At 48.6% G+C, this 18,086-nt stretch overlaps 1 protein-coding gene across 12 annotated transcripts in view; it reads right to left on the bottom strand.

Moving 5' to 3' along the window:
- The window catches only part of CACNA1B (calcium voltage-gated channel subunit alpha1 B), a 325,706-nt gene that overhangs the window by 38,172 nt on the left and 269,448 nt on the right, over nt 1–18,086 (bottom strand). For all 12 annotated transcript variants that reach the window (XM_063174370.1, XM_063174372.1, XM_063174374.1 and 9 more), the window contains 5 exons: nt 8,982–9,098; nt 5,649–5,714; nt 4,972–5,063; nt 3,201–3,351; nt 1,880–2,007 (listed from right to left, as the gene is read on the bottom strand). In XM_063174370.1, coding sequence (XP_063030440.1) covers nt 1,880–2,007; nt 3,201–3,351; nt 4,972–5,063; nt 5,649–5,714; nt 8,982–9,098 — 554 coding nt within the window. The remainder of the gene's footprint in view (nt 1–1,879; nt 2,008–3,200; nt 3,352–4,971; nt 5,064–5,648; nt 5,715–8,981; nt 9,099–18,086) is intronic.

Here is an 18,086-nt window from a genome sequence, read left to right as displayed (position 1 = left end):
GTGACATTTTCTGCATTAGCAGCTCTGGGAGTGGAAAGTTTGGCCCCTGAGTGACTCAGAGTTAACAGAGCAAGAAATCTTCCTGTAAACTCGCTGCTGGTGCCTCTTCTGGGTGGAAAGTTCCTGAATATAAACATTAAAAATCCACATTGATCCCATTTTCCCCCTTGCAGGTGTGTTCCTCCTCCCACAGATGTAAAGCCAAGGCTGTTTTTCTAAGGAGCACTCCTGAGTTTCCAGCTTCATTGAGATTTTTTTCATTGAGGGTTGGATTAGAAAAAGGGAAAAAGAAAAGCTATTTGTGCCTACTGAATCCCCACAAAGGATTTGCTGTGTCACAGACGTCGTGGGGATGAAAATCTGCCTGGAGATTACAAGCTGGTAGTAAGTGTGGAGTAAATATTCAGGTTGGTAGTAGGGGTGGCTTGGAGCAGTTCAAATCCCCCACAGTTCAGAGAAATGCAGGTTTTTGGAACAAGTTTCCATTTAAAGTTAGGCTAAATCATTTGAAGTGAGATTTGAAAGCAGTTTAATTGCATCCTAGCAGGGAGTTTGAGATGTTGCTTATCCAAATACTCCCTGCCTCTGTCTCTGCTGAAGGGAAACAAAAAAGAAAGGAAAGATTGGAAGAGCTGGAGGCATCACAAATCCAGAGGAGATTCATGGCACAGGAACTCACAGGGAGGAAAAAAGGGATCCAAAATTAGCAGAGCTTTAAATTAACAAAGAGTCTCCCAACAGGCAAATTCCCAAATAGAATATCAAGGGATTATTGGGACCTGGGACAGAGCATCCAGAAATGAGAATAACCCCATCACCAGGGCTGTGGTGCAGCAGTACAGAAAAGCCAGAAAAGCAATATATTAAATCAGTCCTGCTCTTAAGTGGTCATTGGGCAGGGCCATTCCCTCAATTTAAAAGAAAATTCCTTAATTTGGGGTCTGTGCTGCTGCTCCACTGCCTAAGCCCAGTGTACAGGCCCCTGTGTCTTGGAAAAAATAAAATTTAAAAATAAACATTATCCAGTGTGAGAAAACCATCCCCTCCTTTAACCCACTCATAAAACAGGAATATTTTATCAGAGAATTAAATATAAGAATTAAACAGTTCCAAACTTTGGCCCATTTCATTTCATCCTGATAATTCTGCACATCTTATAACTTCAACAGCAACTCCTGAGCTAAATATTACTGAAAAGGCTAAAATTCCCACGTAGAGTTTGGTATCACTACAAGGAGGCTTGCAGGAGGAAAATGTTGTGTTTAATGAGGAAAGGCTGTTTGAAAAAATCCCATTTATTCAGGAAACCACCCTAAGGCAGAGGAGCATCACATCATTCCCTGTGGGAGCGGGTGGGAGGATGGAGCAGAGCCTGCAGGACCTGACTCAGATGCAGCCTGAGGTGTCTGCACAGCATTTGGGAACCCACTAAGGTTGATCTCAATTAAAACAACGCTGCACAAATGAGGTGTGAACCTCTCCCACTCCCTCAAGTGCTGCCAACAGCCGGAGATTTGCGGATTTGCATCTCCGGATGGGATGCAGGAACCAAAAGCTCCTTTTGGAAGTGCTAAATCACTTTTCTCCAGGGCCATTTAGGCGGGCTCAGTGGAACTGAGGCTTTAATCTGTTCATTTTTGGCTGCGCTTTGCTTGCAGGATTTGGGTGTGCGGGAAGGAAACGCCCTTGCAGTGACACCAGCTCTGTTCCTCTCCAGCGCTCAGGGAATCGCAGCATTTAACAGCAGTGGTACCCAAATCCTGGGGCTGTTGAACGGGCTCTGGGCGTGCTCAGGTGCAGCATTACAGCTGCAGTGTCCCTCTGTCCTTATCGTGGTGTCCCTCTGTCCCACCCTGCTGTCCCTGTGTCCCGCACGTACCAGGCTGCCGGGTCGTACTCTGCCCACACCCGCACGAACTCGTCCAGGTGGTGCGGGCCGAGGATGGAGGAGTCCCGGGTTAGGTACTCGAAATTGTCCATGATCACTGCCACGAACAGGTTCAGCATCTACGGGGATGGGGAAAGAGGAGCAGAGAAGGGAGGGGAGAAAGAAGGGAAAGGAGAATGTGGAAGGAGAAGATGGGAAAGAAGGGAGAGGGGAGCAGAGAAGAGAAGCGAGGAAGGAAATGGGAAAGGAGAAAGGGGGAAGAGAGGAAAAGGGAAAGGAGAAAGAGGGAAGAGAGGAAAAGGGAAAGGAGAAAGAGGGAAGAGAGAAAAAGGGAAAGGAGAAAGGAAGGGGGAAAGGGGAAGGGAAAAAAAGGGGAAGGGAAGGCAAGGCAAGGGAGAAAGGAGAAGGGAAAGAAGAAAGGGGGAAGAGAGGAAAAGGGAAAGAAGGGAGAGGGGAGCAGAGAAGGGAAGGGGGAAAGGAGAAAGGGGAAGGGAGAAAAAGGAGAAAGGAAGGAAAAGGAGAAGAGAGAGGGAAACAGAAGGGAGCAGAGAAAGGAGAAGGGAAATGAGAAAGGGGGAAGAGAGGAAAAGGGAAAGGGGAAAGGAAGGGAAAGGAGAAGAGGGAGGAACAGAGAAGGAAAGGGAGAAAGGAGAAGAGAGAAGGGAGAAAGGAGATGGGGGAAGGGAAAAAAGGGGAAAGGAGAAGGAAAATGGGAAGGGAAGGGTGGAAGGTAAAGAGGAAGGGGAATGGGAATGAGAATAGAATTTTAAAAATTAAAACCTGGTAGAGAAGCATGCATGAGTCCCATAACTGGATGTTTCTACAAGGAGCAGCCTCACCCCAGGGAGAAACTCTCGGAACACAGCCCTGGATCCCTGGGAATGCCACTGCTGCCTCCTCCTCTCCTGCCCATTTTTCCACAGCCCCATCACTGATGCTGCCTCCAGCATGATCCAGCCTGGATCCCATCTCAGCAGATCAATGAAATGAGTGTGATGCTCCCAGGAAAGGCTGCTGAATTCAGACATTGTCCCACTGTCCCTTCTTCCAAGGGATGGTATAAATCAAGCCAAACCCCATTAATGCTTAATTCCAAATGTTAGAACCCTGGGAGAAGAGAGATAAACCCTTTCCCTTTAATGATTAAATGATCTCTTTAGGGATTTTATCAGCAGGATGATAAATGGGGTTTAGCTAAGTTGGCTTGGTGGTGTCTAAATTATAATTAGGGATGAGGAGGAGGCACAAGGATGAGGAGGGTTTGGGGGATCCACAGCAGCACCTCCACTTTGAGGGGTCAGGACTGACTTACCAGGAAGGAGCAGAGGAAAATGAACGACACAAAGTAGAAATAGGCGAAATCACTGCCACATTCCTTTTTGGTGAGGCCAGAAAGGGGGTCACAGGCTCTGTTGCTCAAGCAGGACAACATGATCTCGTGCCAGGCTTCCCCCGTGGCGCTCCTGCAACACCAGAGCAGAGGCTGAGTTTATCCAACCCTCCCCATGACAGCCACCCTGCAATAATACTGCACCCAATTAACCAAATTAATGAGGGGGAAGGTTGTGTCCAGGAGCAGAGACTGTATTTACACAGGGAGTTGGAACAACTCATGAAGAAGAAAGGAGAAGGAACATTTCCCTCTGTTACAGGGGGGTAAAAGAAACCAGACAGGTTCAGGTAGGCTAAAAGCTTTATTGCTTCTGTGGAGAATAAAACCAAATTGATTTAAACAAATCTGAGTAAACAGAGTTTAGATTGTTGCCTTTTGAACCTAGTGCTGGCTTTAAAGCCAGTGCAGAGGATGGGAAATGAAACCAGGCTTTTCCACTGGAATCTCTTATTTCCTTTATCAGGCAGATAAATTCCAGCATGGGCTGGCTGGATTGGGTCTCTTTTTCATCACAGTCTCCTGGATGTTCTTTACCCGTTTCCTCCTCCCTCCCTATTTCCTATTTTCCTATTGAGAGAAAAGAGCCAAAAGGAAAAACCCTGGAGTCCCAGAGAGTTTGTCCTCAAAATAAAGCAGTGCCTGTGAAGTGCACCCTTGGTTTGGAAGTCAGGGATTCTCCACATGCACTTACTCTGAATTCCTGTTTCACTAAATTTTCTGCTTCCCAAAATTCCTTTTTTCTCCTCAACATTGAGGGGAAAAAAAGGAATTTTGCTTTTTATTCACAAACTTTGGGAAAACTCAGTGCTCCATCTAACCTGGAATAACTTCCAGGCTACTCTGAATTACAGCAGATTTCCCTCCTGGTGCCTGGGTGCTGAAGGCCCATTCCCTTTGTGGGGAATTGTGCAGAAACCAGCTCCCATCCCAATCCTGCTACCTCTGCTCCTCACTCCCTCTGCTGTGGGGCTGGTGAGGGACCACGAGGCTGAATAATGTCCCAGTTTTATTAAAATTCAGAGTTCTGAATCCAGTGGTTATTCTGAGCTAGAGAGGGCTAATTCCATTTCTGTCTGGCTTCACAGAAACTCCCAGGCAAGGATCCAGCACCAAGCACCACAGAATCCTTGGAGCTGAGCCCTGGAAGGGGCTGCTGTTCACTGAGGGGTCTCCACAGCTGGATGAGGAACATCTCCCCCAAAGTGCCCCAAGCTGGAGCAGGTCTTAAGGTGAAAATCTGTTCTTTAATTGATTGGTTTTCAACTTGAAAATGCTAAGTTTCCAGGCAGGACGGATCCAGAGGGAAACACCTGAATTCTGAAGCAGAGGTGGGGTTGGTGTAGGAGCTGGTGACTTCTGGTTATGCAAAAATTGCCAATTAAAGCAATTCTCACTTTAAAAAAAAAAAAATTAACCAAGTTTCAGGGCAGGAAATACATCAATCAGCTAAACCAGTGGGGTTCTGATCTATATTCAGCTTCTGCCTGAGTTGCCTTGGGGGTCACAGCTCTGGGTGACACTTTGTGGAGGGGCTGAATCCGATCTGCTGAGGAGGAGGAAGCAGGAGTGGATAATTTACACAAATGTCTATTTTATAGGATGCCAAAGTCTGAGCAGCTCAACTGGCACCTGCACAAAGATATTTTTGCTGTTCACACACAAACCAGAGGGTGTTTCATCCTCTCCTTACCTGAACAGGAGCATCAGGGCTTGGAGGAAGGTGCGGAAGTTGTTGTGCCGATTAATGGAGGTTTCATCATCTAAGGCAATGTTCCCAAATACCTGCAGGAAAACAGAAGGGATTCAGCCAGGCACATCAAGTGGAGCTGGAAAATAAGGCAGGGAAAGAATTTGTCCTTGTTTAAAGGCTCTCAAAAGCTGGAATAATTTCTGTGCTGAAAAGGGAGATAAAAATGTGTTGTGGAGATTAAACACAAGATTATTGTGCTTTGTATTCACAAAGGTCCTTTCCAGCAGTTCAGCTCCATCCCAGGCCAAGGAAAGTTTATTATTTCTTCTCAGGAAGGTGCAGTGCATGGGCTGCTCCCTCCTCTCAGCCTCTTGGTGTGTCCATAGCCAGGGGAAGAGTCTTTTCCCATGGGATTCACAGATGTCCAGTGCTGAAATGTGATCCAGGCTCATGCCCACAGCTGGCTTGTCCAGCTCACTGGGGACACTTCAACACAAAAGCTGACAATTAAAGTTGGAAAAGAGGCCTTTTTTTCATTTCTAATTTACCTGCACCAGAAAAGAAGAGACTTTCCTCATCACAAATCAGTGCTGCTCCTGCTGTGGAGGCAACAACCATCTGCACTCTGAACAAACCCAGGCTGCTTATGGGCAGAATGAAAGAATGAAATATTTTACCTGCATGCCTATAATGGCATAGATGAAGAAGAGCATTGCAATTAGGAGACACACATAAGGCAAGGCCTGTGGGAAAGGAAAAAGTGGATTAATGACAGCAAATGCAAACACTGAATTCCGTGGCAGGACTGAGTTTTGTAGCATTTGTCCTTTTCTTAGGTTGGAAATGGGGCTGTGTAATAAGTTCCTATCTGTCAGAGCTGGGGCAGTTCTCTGCTGTCCATGGGGCAGTTGTTTCTTTCTCTCTCCCACAGCCAACCCTCCCTCCAGGAGATCTCTGCTGTCCATGGCCACTGAGTGTCCCTGCAGGGCTGATCCAAGCCCAGCATCCCATGGGGAGATGCTGCGCCCAGGGCAGGAGCCAAGCATTCCTGCCTGGATCCAATCTGAGCCTGGCACAGCACAGCAGCCTTTGCCCCCTGCACTGCCAGAGGAGCAGCTTTCTGCTGCCCTGCATGGCCAGAGGGAGCCCAGGCCCATCTGCAGCAGCCCTGGAGCTGCAGAGGAAAACTCCCCCCTTGTGCAGGATCCCTGCTGCAGCAGAGCCACAGCTGGCACTGCAGGAGGGCTGAGCCCCCCTGGGATGGGGCTGGGACACCGCCCTGGCACACAGGGGGCAGGGCATGGTCTGACTATGGCAGTGGGTTGTTGTTATTTGTACTTTTACATTTGTATTTTTAATTTTCCTAGTAAGGAACTGTTATTCCTGCTCCCAAATCTTTGCCTGAGAGCCCCTTAATTTCAAAATCATAATTTACATTTTCCATTTCAAGAGAGGCTCCTGCCTTCCTTAGCAGTCTGTTCAAACCAAGACAGTCTTTCACGTGTAAGGTCTGGAAAGAGGATATGAAGAATTCTGGCAGCCCTCAGGAGACAAACCCCTGGAGCCAGGTGTTCATGGATCACACAACAGTCAGGGCTTTCCAAGGGGTCTCTCTGTGTCCTTGGAAGCAGCAAGCAGGGAAAACACAATCTGAGGTTCGGCAGCAAACACTGGAGCTACCAGCAGGCACTGACACTTTGTGTGCATCATTGTATGAACATTAATTGTTAATGACCTTGCTGGAAATTCAGTCTGAGCAAAAAAAATAAATTTCCAAGAAATGAGTTCCTGCTCTGAAACAGGCCCAGTTTGGAATCCCAGGAGGACAAAAAGATTTTGAGTTTTAGCAAGAAATCAGTGAAGACTGCAATGTAATTATGTCACCCAGGCTGAGAGTGACAGCTATTTTCCACTTGGGCTAAATGAATGGGTAATTAATGCCTCTTAATTAGTAATAACTCAAAAATAGAGAAGTCTTGCCCTCAGGCCAGCTCCTGTGGTGCCTGAGGCAGGAGTTCTGCAGGCCAAGGGAGCAGGAATTGCAGAATCATGAAATATCTTGAGTTGAAAAGACACCCAAGGATCATCGAGTGCCACCCCTGTCCCTGCCCAGCCCCCCCAGCAGCCCCAGCCTGGGCACCCCTGGCAGCGCTGCCCAAAGGCTCCTGGAGCTCTGGCAGCCTCGGGGCCGTGCCCATTCCCTGGGCAGCCTGGGCAGTGCCAGCACCCTCTGGGGCAGAGCCTTGCCCTGAGCTCCAGCCTGAGCTGCCCTGGCCCAGCCCCAGCCGTGCCCTGGCTCCTGTCCCTGGCCCAGAGCAGAGATGGGAGCTGCCCCTCGGGAGGAGCTGCAGCCCCGGGGAGCTCTGCCCTCACTCTGCCCCAGCTGAGCAACCCCAGAGCCCTCAGCTGCTCCTCACAGCCTCTCCAGAGCCTTCCCCATCCCTGTGTCTCTCCTTTGGACACTCTTTCACAGCTTTTTCTTACTGAGGTGCCCAAAACTCCCCAGCACTGGGGGTGAGGCCCAGCCCAGAGCAGAGCAGGACAATGCCATCCCCGGCCCAGCTGCCATCGCTGGGCCTGAGGCACCTCTGGGACAAAACCTGGAGGAAACCTGGGAAAAAGAACTGATGGACATCTCTGCTGGACACCTCTGCATGAGGGACAGGGCCTGAGAGCTCTGAGCTGGGGCGACAGACAGACAAACAGCTCCTCATGAAGGCCAGGAACGTCATGCTCTGCATCAGGGCCACACTCTGGACACGGGATTTGGGAAGGGTTGGGATTGTGGTGGAAAAGGCTGAGCCCATTCTCCCAAAATCCATCCACTCTGTCCTGAGTGATTCCTAATGGAAATCCCTCTGATGGAAATCCCTCTGATCAACCCAGAAATCCTCATGGAAATCCCTCTGATCAGCCCCAAAATCCTGATGGACCCCACAGAGGGGCTGGGGCTCTGCACCACAGCTCCCAGCCCATGAGTGTTGGTGTGCCAGAGCCCAGGATCACTGCCACAAATCCTGGTTCCACATTCGGTGTTCTCCTGCTCTGCAGAGCCTGAGCAAGCCCCAGGACCAGAGTTAAAGCACCAAACAATGAAAAATGGGCTGCAAACCAGCTGAGAGCTGTAAAAACAACCAGCTTTGGGGCATGTGGGCTTTTCCAGATCCAGAAAACAGCTAATTCAGTGTGCTGAGGATTGGTGGGAAGAAGGGCAGAGGTAAAGGAAACCAGGCAAAGCAACTGCCTCAACTTCACAACAAAACCTCAACAAAACCTCATTATTTTAATCCTCCAATCATCAAACCCAGGCCTGTGGCTCTACAGCTTCACAGTTTTTGTTACCAAAGCTCCAGGGGCTGGCTTTCACCTGTGCCAGATCCCACCACACCCAAATCCTGGGGCAGGTAATTTAACCTTAAACTCACTGCAGGTGAAGAACAAGGCACTCATCAGTCAGGCCACTGCTTCTTTATGCAAATTCCTTAGCATCCAGACTTTGCCAGAGGGATTTTGGGGTCATCTCTAGGGTAACCTGAGTGTTGAGCACTTGCTGGACTCTGCATGAGCAAGCAGCCCTTCATCCTCCACAATGCAGCCTTTAGAGGATGGTCAGTGCTAACCTGCTCTCTTTTCTGTAGAAAATTAATATTCCTGGGGCTGGGCAGTGCTCACCAGCTCATTTTTAGCAGAAATAATATTCCTAGGAATGGTCAGTGCAAACCAGTTCACTTTCAGCAGAATTAACATCCCTTGATATGCTAACCAGTTGAATTAATAATGTGCTAACTAGTTTGATTTTCTGCAGAATTAATATTCCTGTAGCTGAGCAGTGCTCACCAATCCTCTTTTCTGCAGAATTCCTGAATTCTGAATTCCTGTAATCACTCTGTGGAGTTGCAGAGAGGCCATTCCAAGACCAGGGAAGCTCTTGGATCCTCACTGGAAGATGCTCCACGTGCACCAAGCACGACCCTCTCCCTAGAACCTCTCCCCACAGTGCCAAGGCTCACCTTGAAGGACTGCACGAATGTCCAGAGCAGGATGCGGATGGTGTAGCCCTGGCGGAGGAGCTTGATGAGCCTGGCTGCCCGGAAGAGCCGCAGGAAGCTGAGGTTGATGAAGTTGTCCTGTGGAAAGTAAAGGTTTTGTGTCCTTCAGAAACGACCGCGACTCGAAACCACAGCCCGCAAAAAAGAAATTAAAATTACCAGCTTCACGATCTAAGCAGCAAATCGGCCACCAGAAAACCTTCCAAAAGAAACATTCGTCAGTGCAGATCACTCCACATGCAGCAAGAATGAGAAAACCCCTCTCCACAAGAGCCCTCCCCTCTGCTACTGGCTCAATGAGAGAAAAGGAAAAGGCCCTGTCACGCTGTCCTTGGAGGGCTGGTTTGCTTAGAGCAAGGTAGATTTTCTCCCCCTCAAGACTCAAGAGGGGGGATGGTGCCAGATTTTTATTTTGAAAAGGAATGAGGTTGGTTGAAAGTCTTGGTCAGCTCATTTTCGACAGGGAATTGAACTTAAGCCAAGACACTGGCAAGGGACTGTCCTTGACTGGAAAGAAAGGCACTGTCCAGTGAAGATTCAAACATCCTTGGTAGAATGAGGATGTTTTCCAGCCTGGAGGTTTCCAGTGTTTGTACAGCGTGGAACTGGACAGGTTTGCCAAGGAGAAACGGCACCAGAAGATTGTTTGGAAGATGGATCAAGGGCAGCGAGTCAATTGGGGAGGTGGAGCTTTCACCAGCAGGAAGATGCCTTAGGAAAACTGCTGGTTTTCCAAATTCTCGTTAAATGTGTCTGCACAAGTGGATCAAAGAACTGCTGGAGGCAGGTTCTGATTTTCATTTGTTTTCTAGGATTTTCCCCACCCCTCACCCCATTTTGTTTTTTCTTCGGGGAAAAGAGGATTCTTGCCCCAATGAGCTAATCTAGAGAGGGTTCTTTCCAAAACAAAACATGCAAAAGCCAGATCCCTCTTGCCCTCCTATTTTAAGGAGATGAAAAATTATTCCCTCGTTCCATAATTCACTTTTTTGTGGATCTCTGATCACAGCCACTTATTTGACTGAGTGAGCTAAAGAGAGAAAATGTTCCACTTTAAACTATTGAGCAGTGAAGCAGCAAATATAATCATAAGGAGCTCTGCTTGGTAAAGATGAGCAAAAATTTCCCTTGGATTATTGTTTTACCAGAAGTCACTTTGAACTGACCCACATTTCTTGCTCATTTGGCTACAGAGCTCATGCTGAAATTGGGGGGCTTGTTGGATCTATGGATTCTTTCAATGCCAGCTCAGTTTTGGGGCCATTAGCATTGCATTCCACCAATCCCATCAAAGAGTTCCAGAACTCAAGTCTCAGGCATGCACTCGGTTTCTCTCAGGTTAAAAACACAAGCAGCTCAGAGTTAGGCACAGACCGAAAATCAGACTCGATCTTCAAATAAAGAGAAAAGAGAAAAGCACAGGAATGTTCAATGAAGGAGCAGACAACACTGAGCTCATTCAAGCCAGCAACAGAAGCCATCTCTGGCAGGCAAAGCACGAGCGAGGATTCCCCTGGGTTGGGCAGTACAACAGGCACTGAAAATGTCCAGTTTGTCTCAGCATCAGCTCCAGGTTTGTTTTCACAGTGCTTACCTTCCCTTCACAACAGTCCAGCTGCACTCACCTGAGCAGGGCAGGGCCAGGGAAGGGCCCTGGGGCAGAGCTGGGGCCCAGCTGGGCAATGGGGACCATCACTAATGGGGTTCTTCTTCCCACTGTGAGCCAGGCCCAGGGCAGGGCAGAGGTTTAACCATGAGCCCTTTAAATCAGGAACATCTCCCCCAGTGGGAACTGGATCAGCCCTCATGTGTAATGCTGGCAGAACTTGGGCCTAAAAGTCTGATTTTAACTTCAGAGCAATGCTCAAGCCTGATCTTTGCTGTGCACAATCCTTAGGCTCCAAGGAGGAGCAGGAGCACAGGATCCATCTCTGTGGGATCTCCCTCCTCCCACATAACTGCAGCCCAGCAGCAGGACCATTGTCCTGCTCAGGCTTTGCTAAAACCTCATCAGCACAGCTGCCAGGATGTTTAACACCTGCTTTGGGCTGGGCTCCCTGCAAGCTGAACTACCCCAGTGCTACCATGGAACAGGGATAGAAATGGGAAAAGGGTTCAAGATGTGCAGTTAAGTCTGTGATTCCCCACTCCCTGGGATTTAGATAGACAAAAAGTCCACAGATTTATTTATTTTTCCCCATGTTCCCTATTTAACTCTGGCATTGACACTTCCTAAAGAACAGTGAAAGCCTTGGCTCCATGTGGAGCCACTCCCAACCCAGGAAAATCCCCCTCCCACCACCCTGGGATGTTGAAGGGCCGTTCTCAGCACTGCCCGGAGAGAGAGGCCAGTTCCCCACACTGCTGGGGGCTGCAGGGGCTCCACGGGTGTGTGTGGCACCCTCAGCACCCCACAGACCAAACCCATCCTCCCACACACCTCAGCTCTCCAGGCAGCAATTGGGATGGCATGCAGCCAAAGGGGAAACTCCACATTGCTCTGTTTCTCAGGTAAAACGGTTTTTGGCATCGATTCTTCTCCCACTGAGCCACATCTGTGCCAGGCACATATCTGATACCTGGGTTATCAAAGTCATCATTTCCAGGTTGGTTTCTTTTATGCTTTCCTGTTGCACAGATGCTCATGGTGCTCACAACAGGCACCAGAGCTTTAGGATTTTATCATCCATCTGAGAAATAATAAATTAGGATTGGAAAATAATTTCTACCTGGCCTGACGCTATTTTCCTGAAAAAGGAAGGGCTGGTACTGAAGGGAGCCTGAGGGTCTGGGCATGGCCAGGCACTGCCACCACTTCCCACAACAGGAGATGGGCCATGCATCCCTGAAGAAAACTTGGGAGAGTGGGAAACAGGGAGAATAAACACCTTTGATAAAGAGCTGCCCTTGAAGGCTGCCCCACCATGGCAGCCTGCTCTGTTATCCTTTCTTAGGTTGCTTTCATAGAATCCCAGAATGTTTTGGGTTGGAAGAGACATTAAAGCCCATCAGTGCCACCCCTGCCATGGCAGGGACACCTCCCACTGTCCCAGGTGCTCCCAGCCCTGCCCAGCCTGGCCTTGGGCACGGCCAGGGATCCAGGGGCAGCCCCAGCTGCTCTGGGCACCCTGTGCCAGGGCCTGCCCACCCTGCCAGGAAACAATTCCCAATTCCCAATATCCCATCCAGCCCTGCCCTCTGGCAGTGGGAGCCATTCCCTGTGTCCTGTCCCTCCATCCCCTGTCCCCAGTCCCTCTCCAGCTCTCCTGGAGCCCCTTCAGGCCCTGGCAGGGGCTCTGAGCTCTCCCTGGAGCTTCTCCTCTGCAGGTGAGCACCCCCAGCTCTCCCAGCCTGGCTCCAGCCCTGGAGCATCTCCATGGCCTTCTCTGGACTCCAGGATCAACATGTTCTGCTTCTTTGGGGGGTCTCCAGAGTTTTCCATGCTGAAAATCAGGAAAGCCACGAAGAGCAGGGCACGGGCACTGCCTGGATCTGTCCCAGTGCCTTCAGCAGCAGAGTGGTTTCCTGCCCAGCAGAGGAGCTGCTCCCTCTGTCCACAGGGATGCAGAAGAAGCAGCAGGAAGAGGCCTCTGACCAAGCCAAGAATGGGATCACTCAGCAAGCTTTAGGACTTCTCTTCATCTGGCATCAATAAAAAGCACCTTATTAATTAATTAATTAAGGAATTACTGATGAGGAAATAGCTGAGTTCCCATGTAAATGTCCATGGTATTGTCAGCACTGAAGGTCTCCTGAATCTTGCACAGGGTCCTGCCTTCATCTGGAGTTTGGGGAATCCACTGCTGATTTTAAGAGGTTGAAGATTTTTCCCACCCTCGTCTGTGTCTCGAGGATTCTGCCTTGGGAGGGACTCAGTCCTTCCATCCTGAGTCAGGAATGCTGGAAAAATTATTTTGTGTGTGATGCCCAGAACTCTCCTCATTCCCTGCTTGACAGAATCACAGAATATGCTGAGCTGGGAGGAACTGAAGGGATCCACCAGCCCAGCCTCTATCCCTGCCCAGACCCCCCAGTCTTTGATCAGTAACAGGGACAACAGCCAAAATTCAGCAAACTGATTTTTCCCTAATACAGTTCACAGCTAATGCCAGAGCCCTTTTCTGCACTGTCTGGGCCAAGTGTGCAGCAAAGTCTCCAAATTTATCCTGAGTGCTCCCACACATCTGGAAGGGATCCAGCACCACGGAGGATTCCCTTCTTGGCTTGCACTGGGCAAGCTTTGAACTTACACACTGTCTTTTTCTCTGCTGCATGCCAGCAGATAATTCCCCCCAGGACCCTCCATGAACATGCATGGAGCTTCTGTGCAGCCTGGAAATAAAAATTCACCCTGATTCCTTTCTTAACAGCAACTGTGCAACAGGAAACGTGGATGTTCACAGATCCAAGAGCTGGTGTCAGGTGGCTGAGCAAGGATTTCTGAGAAGCTTTTGGCCTCATAGCCAAAATAATTAAGAATGGAAATATATATATATTTCTGACTGCATTTTCCTTTATGGATTCTCTTTTGTTAAACTGGTGATTTTCAAAGATAAAGGTCAATATTTCTGAAGGCATTTTTGGAATAAATTTGCACTTTGGCACTGAATTCCCAGTGGGATCTGGTTCCTGGTACTTTTCAGCTCTGGTCATAACATGATTTAATCATTTTACTTGGAGTTTTGGGTTTGCATCCAGTGACTCTCTACCATGATGGCAAAATGGGTTCATTCTTTGGGTTGATGTCACAGAGAATTTTCAAATTTAAGATCCTTCTTTCCCATAATTTTTGATTTGAAGGAAGCAAGTCTGCCATCACCCCAATAATATTTTTGCCTTACAATACACAGGTTAAAACCCCTGTAAGGCTGTCAGGTGCTTCCTTCAGCAGAAAGCTCCATCCTCTCATCCAAAAAGAAGCCAAACCCAGTTACAGAGAGCTGAATTTGGTACCACCACCTCCAAACCCCAGCGTTTCCAGGTGCAGAACATCCTTCCCTGGCCATCTCCTCCCATTTCCCATGGAAACAAAGCAAGTGGCAGTGTCCCCTTTGGCACAGGGGTGGCACAGGGAGCAGGGACAGGCTATTGGCAACTGCTCAGGTCACCAATGAGCCCAGGGAGGGAGGTGCAGGGCAGAAGCCACTTTGGGGCACGCTGCAGTGAGGCTTTTCCACCAGTGCAATCAGAACTCTCATAAAAAAAACCAAAAAAACAAAACCAAACCAAAAACGTATCAAATCAAAGAAAAACGAGAGAAAATCAAAGCAGAGAATTTAAAGAATTGTTTAAATTCAATGAAACCAACCGTGTCCTATATGTGATGTTGTCATGGATGGATATTTGCAAGATTATTTACAAAGTTTTATATTTGTTTTTGAGCAGCAGGTGCACAACATACAGACGGAGACATGGTTTTCGCATTGTATGTTGATTGGATGGCGTGATTCAGCAGGTAGATAAGGAAAATAAGGAACAAAAACAGGAAACAAAAGAGAAAATGAGTAATCAGGACAAGCAAAAAGGAAACTCTGAAAAATTTAACTGGAAAAAAACCATTGGGCTATAGGGGGAGGTGTTATTTTATGGGAACTCCAGAAATAAAAAATGCTTCGAACCAAAAGGGATTCGGAGATCCTTGAGGTAACACAGACAGTGCAGTTGTTATTTGCATTTCAGTTTGTAATGCAAATCTGGAGACAATCCACAAACACTTCTCAGGATGGCTTTTTATATTTCCAGGCATAGAAATAGATGTCAGTTTGCTAAACACCCACTCAGCCTCCCAAGGCCGACTGTGTCCACAAGGACACCTTCTCCTTAATCCCACCTCTTTTCCCTCATTTACTGAGGGTAAAAAAAACTGACATTCATGCTTTTGCCTGAGGAAATAAAAAAATAGATATTCCACTACAATCACAAAGTAAATTACATGTGACATGATCAGGAAAATTAAAACAAAGCAATTAATCCACACATTTCTTTTCCTTTTGTCTTTACTTCTCAGAGGGTTAAAGGTACCAAACAAGGCTGGTGGAAGCCAAGTCTCTCAAGGTGAGGCCACCCAGGATTATTTATTTACCTTTGGAGAACACTTCTAGGTGGAAAATATGGAGGAAAACAGTGCTGTGGCAACAATTTGTGAGCCTGAGCTGTGTCCCACCTAGGAAACATCTCCACGGGGACCTGGAGGGTGCTGGGACAGGGACAGCTGCAGGCTGGCACTCAGGGTCACCTTGTGGCTGTCACCTGGACTCGCCAGCTGAGGAAACTCCATGGGAATGGCTGCCAGGAGGGATGGAGGGACTGAAGGGGCTGCCCCAAGCTCTTCCCAGCTGAGGAGGTGTTGAAGATTGCAATGCAAGATGTTTTCCATTACCATCTGTATGGCAGATAACCTTTGTCAAGTGGGCAGTTTGCCTTATCTCTCTCTTTGAGTGACCACAATCACTCCTCCCTCGGGAGGGGACCTCTGCTGATAACAGCTACTGAATGTCACTGCATGGCTGATAAGAACTGTAACATCCCATTGTGAGATGCTCCGCCCAGAGGGAGGAGCCAAGCATTGCTACCCAGATATAATCCAGAGGGTTTGAGACACCAGCACGGCTTCTGCACTGGATTCCCCAGAGGAACAGCAGCTGCCTCTCCTTCCACTGGATCTCCAGAGGAAGAATCCATCCTTCTCTACAGGATCCCTGCTCCAGCAGAACCACCCCTGACACTGCAGGAGGGCTGCAGCCACATTTCCAATGGCACTGCCACCAACACCCTGACCCACAGGGTGTCAGGCTGGGTTCTGACTCTGTCAGTGTTGTTCTAGTGCACTGCATTGTTTATTTTATCCTTTTACTTTTTTTTCCCTATTAAAGAACTGTTATTTCCTGCTCCCATATTTTTGCCTGAGAGCCCCTTAATTTCAAATTTATAGCAATTGGGAGCGGTGGGGAAGGTTTACATTCTCCATTTCTGGGGAGGCTCCTGCCTTCCTTAGCACACTCCTGTCTTTCCAAACCAAGACAGGAGGGGAGGCTGGAGCTGAGGAAGGCACATGGAGAAATGGCCATTCCCTGCTGGAGACACAGCTGTGGGACTGATCCAAGAGCTCTTCTCCTCTCTGCTTATTCCCTCCTCCAGGAGAGTGCCCTGAGGAAGATGAGGGGTTGGTTCAGCAGCAGCTGAGTGGATGCTCATCCCCAGCCTTTATTTCTTGCTCTGCCCTACCTGGAATTGCAAAGGGAGAGAGGGTGGGCAGAGGCCACAGCTGGGCTGTGCTCTGTGAGTGAGGCCCCTCCTGCTCCTCATCTCCATCCCTGCATGTTCACATCTCTGCATCAGATCTTTCAGCCCTTTTTTCCTGCATTTTTCTAAACTTGGTTCTATATTGGAACTATTGGTTCAAAATTGGATCAGTCTGGTTCTGTTGGTTCATTTTTCTGCATTGGTTCTTGTGGCAGCAGCTCTCTGGCCACAGAGAGAAACACAAACTTTCCCAGACATCAAACTGGGAAAGGCTGTGAGAAAATCAGAGAAAAGAATGAGAAACAATTCTTATCCTAACCTGCTGCACCTGTTGTTGTGCACATGTGGAATGTGTTATGGAGATTTGTTCACCAAAGGGTGGTTTCTTAATTGGCCACTGGTGATGGTGTTTGGATTGAAGGACCAGTTGGGTCCACCTGTGTTGTGACTGTCTATAAGGGTGATGAGTTTCTTAATTAGTGTAAAAAAGTGATTGCTCAGCCTTCTGAGAATCATGGAGTCAATGCTAATTATTACCCAGCTGGGGGCTTGCAGTGACAGGTTCTTAACGGGAAGTATTTAAATCAGGTGAAATTGCAGTTTAACAAAATATCCCAAAGCTGGCCATGTGGGGCAGGAACAGAGGGCTGCATCCTTCTGCTGCTTTTCCATCCTCAGGACTGGAAGGGGAAAATCATAAAATCTTGGAATGGCTTGGGTTGGAAGGGACATTAAAGCTCATTTTCTTTCCCCACCTGCCATGGGCAGGGACCTTCCACTGTCCCAGGTTGCTCCAAGCCCTGTCCAGCCTGGCAGTGGAGGGCCTGGTACAAAACCACATCCACCACATTCCACTGGCTGAAGTGCAATGAATTCCATGAGGGGCATCCTGCCAGCTACCATGACCAATCCTGTTATCAGTCCTGTTATCAATCCCATTATCAGTGTGATCTTCACGGCACCACTGCCAACATCCAGTGCCAGAACAAAGCAGGGGTGCTTAGGCCTGACCATCAGTGTCCCCTGCAAGCAAGCTGAGCTGCTCAGGGCACTGTGCAGATCCCTCTGATCCCTGTGCATTGTCCCTGGGGGAGGCTGGCATGGATGTGTGTGGCTTGGTGCTGGTGGCTGTCCCGTGGGGATGGACGCCTGCTGGAGTGAGATCAGGCAGGAGCTGCATCAAAGAAGTGCTGAAAACCAAGTTTAGAAAGAAAAGTGGCAGGGGATGATCACCCATGGGCAATCTCTGTCTGAAGGGAAAAGCAGAGAAGGAGATCTGGTGGCCACACAGAAATCAGGGAATTGTTCAAGTTGGAAAAGATCTCAGAAATTATTGAGATTCCCCCTGCACTGCCAAGGCCACCATTAAACACTGTCCCCAAGTGCCACATGCACACAGCTTTCAAATCCCTGCAGGGATGGGGACTCCACCTGTTCCAGTGCCTGACCACTCCTTCCATGCAGCAATTATTCCTAATATCCACCCTAATCTTCCTCTGAAGCAATCTGAGGCTGTTTCCCGTTGCCTTGCTGCTTCTTACTTGGGGAAGAGATCAACCCCTCGAGGGTTCTGCAGAAGGGAGAGAATTTAGAGAGAGCAGAGACACCAAGGACTGAGAGCTCAGGGCTGGAGTGGTCCTGGGGACATCTGGCTTTTATATGAGAGATGTTTGTGATCAGCTCCATGTTGGACACTGCCAGGGGAATCTGGTGACCTCCTTCAGAAAATCCTCTCTTAGTACTGAACGGATTCAGTTGCTCATAAACCAAAAAACCTCTTCTTTCCCACTTAGAAGGAGAAGGGAAAGGCACTTGGATCCCTGG

The sequence above is a fragment of the Melospiza melodia genome, chromosome 22 (assembly GCF_035770615.1).
Source record: "Melospiza melodia melodia isolate bMelMel2 chromosome 22, bMelMel2.pri, whole genome shotgun sequence".
In the NCBI taxonomy this organism is placed as follows: Eukaryota; Metazoa; Chordata; class Aves; order Passeriformes; family Passerellidae; genus Melospiza; species Melospiza melodia.
This window is presented reverse-complemented; position numbering and strand designations above follow the sequence as displayed.